The sequence below is a fragment of the Hylobates moloch genome, unplaced genomic scaffold (assembly GCF_009828535.3).
Source record: "Hylobates moloch isolate HMO894 unplaced genomic scaffold, HMol_V3 SCAFFOLD_24, whole genome shotgun sequence".
Classification (NCBI taxonomy): Eukaryota; Metazoa; Chordata; class Mammalia; order Primates; family Hylobatidae; genus Hylobates; species Hylobates moloch.
In genome coordinates, this window is record NW_026652299.1 from 25,802,682 (window position 1) to 25,809,976 (window position 7,295).

Below are 7,295 nucleotides of genomic sequence, written 5' to 3' on the forward strand. Positions count from 1 at the left end.
AGAAAGAACACGGCCCAAGGTAAGCTGCTACTTCAACCAGGGACCCAGAATACGGGACATGTTGTGGAGCTGACCTGATCAGACCCCCAGCCTGGAGCATAACCTAGAAGCCAACTTGTAGACTACCCAAGCATGGGAATCTAGTTGTAGACCACCGAGATTTCTGATGCTGTTTTGCAGCAAAAGCTGACTGATAACATCACAGGAGAAATAGTTACAGAATTTGACACATGCTGAACGCTGGATAATCAGTGTTTCATGGCAGTTAGGTAAATCCCAGGCACTGCTGAAGTGCTCACAGCCTCACAGACCAAACGACTTCCTACAAACTGTCTCTTCTGTTTTTACCTAATGGTCCTGACAGAGGATGGCCTACCTGATGAGAAAGCTTGTTTCCACACTAGACGCTGGCTTTCCAACACCAGATAGCTTGGGGGAAGAGGAGGTTAAGATGGGCTGGGGGGTTGTGGGGGACCCCTCAGGTTGGGGAGTTTGCACCAGGTGCCAACAAGCTCCTGGCCTGAAACTGTAGCCAGGAGGGGCCAGTGGTCCCACTGCAGCCTCCAAATCTGCCTCCCAATTCCTCCAGCACTGCCTGCCCATGCACCCCTAAATCTTACTGAAATGAAAATCCACGTCTTTGAGATATTCTTTAGGGGTGGAGGGGAGGCACTGGGCTCCTGAAAACAAAGATGGGCTTAAAGTTCTAGGTCACCCTGAGGCTAGCAGCATCCTTCCCTGCATTTTGCAAAAGCTGTACTGGGCTCTTTCCCTCTGTGGGTGCGGCTCACACTTCTCACTGTACAGGACACTTTGCATGGGCAGGGCCATTTGCTCTCCACTGCATCCCCACTGCCTGGCACCATGCTTGGCTCGGGGCAGGTCTTCAAGAAATATTGAGAATATGAATGAATCAACGAATCCTTATTTATAAAAAGTTACATCCACTGCTGCTCAGGGCTGCCGGCTGGTGTAAACTGCCAGTGTGAGAGAGACAGAGCAAGCTCGCTCTCAGACAGCGAGCTCAGTCCCAGCCAACTAAGCCCAGCTGTAGCTCCCTCAGGCATTCTGGCACTCAGATTCCTAGCACTGGCTTTTGTTGAGAGCATGTGTACAGAGCATGTTATTTTAATGTTTTATATAGGGCAAAAATAGTGAGTTTAGGGTTATGTTTTTTTCTCCAAATCCAACAAGTTTGCCTCATGGCAAGGTAAAGACTGTGGAGCCCAGTTGAGATCATTTTCAGTAAGTTACTAATAAGAAAAGTGGACTCCATCCAGTCTTCTCTGCAGTAATAACACCAGCACTCCTTTTTGTTTTGACCTCCTTTCAAAAGTATTTATTTGTTCTCAGACGAACATTACTCTTGCAGGATCTGGCTTCTGCCCTGATTCCCTGGTGTAACACCAGCACCTACAGAAACACTGTACTTGCCAGGAGCAGTGGCTCCCACCTGCAATCCCAGCACTTTGGGAGGCCGAGGCGGGCAGATCACCTCAAGTCAGGAGTTCGAGACCAGCGTGACCAACATGGAGAAACCCTGTCTCTATTAAAAATACGAAATTAGCCAGGCCTAGTGGCGCATGCCTGTAATCCCAGCAACTCGGGAGGCTAAGGGCGGAGAATCGCCTGAACCCAGGAGGCGGAGGCTGCGGTGAGCTGAGATCGAGATTGTGCCATTGCACTCCAGCCTGGGCAAGAAGAGTGAAACTCTGTCTCAAAAAAAAAAAAAAAAAAAAAAAGAAAAGAAAAAAGAAACACTGTACTTATCTACAAAGAGAATTTGAACTGTTGTTTCCCTATTGCTGACAGATGAAAGTTTGGCCCTTAAAATGACACCTGCTTCTGCTGACCATTTCCGGTTAAGGCCACTCTCTCCATCTTTCCAATGACAAGTAATGCTTCACACTACAGTCAACCAACAGTTTAAGATTCTTAGAAATGGACAAACCACTTGTTGCTTATTTCCACACAGTTACTACCTGTGTGGAAAAATTCAAGGAGCTAAATAACAGTGTCACTTTATGGCCTGGTACCACACTGGAGCGTGTCACAAGTTCCCAAGGGCAGTGGCCTCTTCCTCTACTAACGGGTACTACCAGAGACCTTGGTTACTAACACCTAAATATTAAGACCCACGGGATTTACAATCCCTATATTCATGCTTAGTACTCTGGTAAGATCCACACGAGGCACATACTGTTTTATGCAGTTTTCAAGGACATCTGCAATAGACACATATCTTCACACGTAAGCTTTAAAAAGTTACTTTAACATAATACATGGTAATGCAGAAAACTAGAATTCAACATATTACACTGCTAAAATATTCATATAAATACTATATATGCATGGGTTCATTCCATTAGAAAAATTCACCTATCAGAATATTAAAGACCAGTATCAGCAAAGCCCAAGGAGAAAGTATTTTAACAGTAGGAACACTAAAAATATGAACTATGAGGTTTATAAACAAGTGGTGGGAAAGAGAACTCTTTACATTTGCTATTGTTATGACAGGCACAATCTGAAATACAATTTTAGATTAGCAGTGTATAAAAATACTTTTTAAACAATACTTTTGATAGGTACAGTAGCATTTAAACGAACAGCTGTGTAGTTATTACTTTTGAGGACCTACTAAAACAATTCAACTTACTGCTCCCAGCTACACCTGAAAGTGCGAACCTGGAAAGCAAGTCTCTTACCCAGGTACACACCACACACACCCACATACTGAAACCACCTCCATCTATGATGCATACTGATGAGGCGGTGATCTCAAACAGGGCGTGAGACAACAGTGTTTGAAGCCTGTTTCCATTTCCAGGTTTGGGATGAATGAACAAGAGGCAAAGGCAAGGTGTAGTCTGTGTGTGCCTGGGTCCTCTCTAGGAGTTTAATCTGGCATATCAATATTTAACTTGGGAGGCGGGGGAACGTATTTCCCAGGGCTCTGGGTTATAACTACTCTGGCCTTCTTTCCAAATATTGGAGCAATTTTCGGAGCTTCTGGAACTGATGTTTCTTCAGTATCTTCACTATCTTCGTGATGGAGATCATATGAAATGTTCCCATATTCTCTTAAAAATGGGAAAATTTCAAGCAGAAACTGACAGAAGTCTCTGCGAATGCCAAACCACCAATGATTGCCCCCCTTTCGCCTAAATGTTGTGACCATTAAAGTTAGTAAGGAAAGCCAAAGGGGGACAAATACGGAGACGTAGGAGAATGTATTGTGGCCATCCAATCTGTGAACCAGCAGGACCTCAAAAGTGAGCAGAGGCACGACAATCGTTATCCAACTGATAGCCATGGTCACGTGTGTTCTTCGCTGCTCGGCAACCACATCCAGGGACCGCAGGAACAGGAGGGACCAGACGATGTAATAGAGGACGACTAGGCAAAGGAACGACATGAGGATCCACAGGGGCACAAACACCACCAGCCACGGCCAGTGAATAATCCTGTCCAGCTTTAGGGCGATGAAGATGAACTGCAGGATGTTGACCGAGCACAGGATCTCCAGCTCCAGCGACCTATCGTGTCGAAAGCCCCAGACGCAGGCAGCCACGGACACGGGGGACACGAAGAAGAGAGGCATGAAGACCAGCAGCCAGAAGTGGGTGCCCCTCTCCACCCTGTCGCAGACCAGGACTTCGAACATGAGCAGCAGCAGGTGGATGCCCACAGCGATCAGCATGGCTTTGAACTCCACACAGGCCTCTCCCTCGGTGCGGTAGCGAGGGTTGCGGGCCCAAACGCCCGCGCCCACGGAGGCGCCTGCGACGACTAGAAGCTTCCACAGCCATATAGGGGCAAAGACGGCCCAGTAGCTCCATTGGATGATGCCGTCCAGGCGGAGGGGCAGCAGCACCGAGAATAGCAGCAGGCAGGTATAGATGAGAAACTTACTAGGGTTGAAGTCCTGGAACAGGCCCCTGGGGTTCATGGCGGAGGCCGCCGCTTGCCTGCCCGGGCCTGCTACACCGCGACGCTCGGCGCTTGCGTCTCCGCGGCTCCCCCGGCTCCGGGTGGACGAATGCCGGGACGACCAGGAGGAGGCTCGGAGCGGCGACGCGGAGAGGCCGGAACACGTGCACGCGCGGTCACGTGGCCCGGCCGGAAGCGCGCTAGGGCGTGGCGTGCGCGGGCACGGGCGGCGCAGCGGCTACAAACTGGGCGCTGCCTCGGTGGCGCTGCCTCGGTCCCGCCGCCGCCCGCCTTCATTCCATACCCATCAACAAGGCACCTAATGCGTGTGGGGCCCGGAGGGGCCTGGCGCGGTGCTGACTCCCCAAGCGGCCCGCGACCTTGGGCGGACGCTGCCAGGCGACTCCGAGAACATGGAGGCGGGAGTGAGCTCACATCCTCCCTGCCGGCCGGGGCGGGCCTTGCGGGGGCGGGGCCGGGCGGAGAGGGCGGGGCCTGGGCGTTGGCACCCTACCCCTCTCTGCCGGGATTCTCGCCTCCACGCGCTCGCCGCGGCTCCCCGGGAACCCGCCCGGGGCTAGGGCGCCCGCGGTGAGGTTCCAGCACGCGGCTCCCCGGGAACCCGCCCGGGGCTAGGGCGCCTGCGGTGAGGTTCCAGCACGCGGCTCCCCGGGAACCCGCCCGGGGCTAGGGCGCCCGCGGTGAGGTTCCAGCACGCCGCGTGCGCGAGTAGAGGCGGGTGGCCGGGCTAGTGCGGGAGTTTACGAGCGAGGGAGCAGGTGCCAGTAACTGAATGGATGCAAGGCGGTGTGCCTGAGCCCAGACCTGTGGGGGCCGACGCAGGGGCGACGGCGGGTGTATCCCTGGCTCAAAGGAAAAGGCCCACGCGTAGACTCAGTGCACGAGGTGTGGGGGGCCCTGCCTGGGATAAAGACTCGCGGGGCAGAACTCCGCCTGGTGGAGCAACGGACGTTTCTCAGGCTGCCTGCGAAGTGGCTGTGCAGAGATCCCAGGCAGCAGCGGTGCTCTTGTACCTGTCCCTCTCACTCCAGAGTGGAAGGTGCTGGTGAGGGTGTTAGACCCCACTCGGCCCTTGGACAGCGTCCCGCGGAGCAGGGGAGGAAACTGGATCCAGACCGGGGTTGAGGGTTGCTTCCTGCCCCAGGTCACCCGGCAGATTAACGGAGAATTGCGTCGCAGATACAGGGCTCCTACCTTCAACTGTCTAGTCTTCGTTTTGACTTATTTGGCCCTGTCTCTGTGTTATTCTCGCAAATCAATGCTTTCCTTTTCCTTTGGAAAAGGGTACTGGACCAGAGGTCAAGAAATTTGGGTTCTTGTCCAGGCCGTGCCACCCATCAGCTGAGAAACCTAGGCAAATTCACCTCTTTCTCTCTGGGCCTCAGTTTCCTGGTCTATGAAGTTGGGGGACAGACCTGGGTGGGTCTAAGAGCAAGGCTGCAGCGAATCTGTGATTTGGAGCACCCCTTTCGCCCTCTGGCCAGCTGGGCAGACCCTGGAGGATTTCTACCTGTCTTCCCCGCTGTCCCACTGCTCAGCAGAGTCCTGGCTGCCCTCCTTCCTGCCCTCACCAGTCTCTCCTAGTCCTGTTTCCCGAAGTGGGTGTGGGATGTTGTCACGCAGGTCCTGGGCTCTGAAGTGGAACAGGCCATCAGAGGAACACATCACCTGTTAGGGCCTCCGCGGAGTGGCCCTCCTGCACCCTCACAGCCCTGCCCCAGGCGGGCATGAGCAGGGTGTCCAGGGTGTGGGGCGGACAGTCCCAGCCCCCGAGGTGCTCTCCACAACTTCACTTCAGCCACAGGCAATCTGTGGCCCTGGGGAAGGGAGTCCAGCTGAGTGAGCTTCACCAGTCTTCAGGCTCAGCCCTGAAGGCTGACTTCATAGATGTGTCTTCAGGGCCTCTTGTTTCTGGAGAGCCTTATCTCCCTCCACTCCTCCCCTAAACAGAGTTGCTCCAATCTGTCTGTTTTACACATTGGTCTTTTTTGTACGCTTTTCTCCCAAGAAGGATTTGTCAACTAAAAATTTGTAAAAGTGGAGAACCCCCTCACCAATCCAACCTCTTCATCTGTGAAATGGGCTTGGAAAAGCACACAGGATTGTTTTGAGGATTAGATGAATCAATACATGGAACATTGCACTTTGCATTTAGAGACGTGCAAGTAATTGATATGACCCCACTAGGAAAGCAGAGCCCGTGGAGGGGAGGTGCTGCCAGGAGCGCCCCCACCCTCCGGGAGCTGGTGGCAGAGTCAGGTCCTCTGGACCCTGCGAGAACAGAAGTCCTTCCCAATCACCTATGTAGTCAGATGAACTCAGGGCCTCTGCTGCCATCTTTGTAGCAAAGACAGAGCTCAGAGCATATTTTCCCACCTTGAGCTCCTCATTCAGAGCAAGTGCACCCTGTCCATCCAAGAAGCGGGTATCGAGGTGACCTGTCACAGTGCAACAGTGGCTCTGCTGCTTAGCTCCTGAGGGAGGGCAGACCCAGCTTCCAGGCTTGTGCCACAGGGTGAGGGATGCTGTCTGCCATCTGTCCCCAGCTGGCTTCCTTTGGCCTGCAGGCCTTGAACCCTCCCCCATCCTGTCCTGGGCATCAGACACCCCTCCTTCACTGTTTTCCCTGATGCAGCCGGTCTCTCAGACACCCGCCTTTGTCTTTTATTTACCTGTAAAGCTAACATGGATTGTTTGCTATGTGCCAGGTGCTGGCGGCACAGCAGTCCCCAAGGCTGGTGCACAAACCAAAGTGTGAATTCATTCACTTACAGATGGTGTGTGTGGATGCGGTGCTCCAGGCCACCGGCATGGGCTGCTATCCCCCAGTCAGGGTGTGCAGGGGCACATGGCCCCAGAGGGCAGGGGCTGACATGGTTTGAAGGTCACTGTCCTAACGGATGGGGAAGTCCTGGGATGTGTCCTCACCCCAGCCTCTCTCCCCTGCTTGGCATCCTCGGTCCCAACTTTCCTGTCTGAACTGTGAGGCCCTCCTGAGCTGATCCCGGCACACCTGGTGGCCAGGGCCCTTATGGTCCATGCACCAGCCCAGCCAGTCTGCTGCTTCCCCCTGAGTGTGGCCCACCCCGACATGGCCTCTCTCTCCTTCCTGGGCACCAAGACCCAGGACAGGGCTTCAAGCCCTGAGAAATCTCGACCCCTGGTGGACCAGTGACCCTTCTCTCACCTCCCACAGCATCTGGGATGGGGCAGGGGCCTTGTTCCTATCCTGGGACTCATTTCACTGGGTGTTGTCTGTTTGGCCTTCTGTCCTTTCATGAGATTTGAGCTCCAGACACCCAGCTAGCACTTATATCGTAGCAAATATTTGAGAGACATTG

At 53.5% G+C, this 7,295-nt stretch overlaps 1 protein-coding gene across 1 annotated transcript; it reads right to left on the minus strand.

Moving 5' to 3' along the window:
* Positions 1-2,243: 2,243 nt before the first annotated feature.
* Positions 2,244-4,360, minus strand: TMEM185B (transmembrane protein 185B). The gene has a single exon (XM_032146022.2). It carries the CDS (start codon positions 3,950-3,952, stop codon positions 2,900-2,902), a length of 1,053 nt encoding a protein of 350 aa, XP_032001913.1. The 5' UTR covers positions 3,953-4,360; the 3' UTR covers positions 2,244-2,899.
* Between the last annotated feature and the right edge of the window lie 2,935 nt (positions 4,361-7,295).

Bases quoted from the DNA above. Each gene is read 5' to 3' on its own strand.
- TMEM185B (XM_032146022.2), bottom strand. From the start codon at position 3,952: ATGAACCCCAGGGGCCTGTTCCAGGACTTCAACCCTAGTAAGTTTCTC.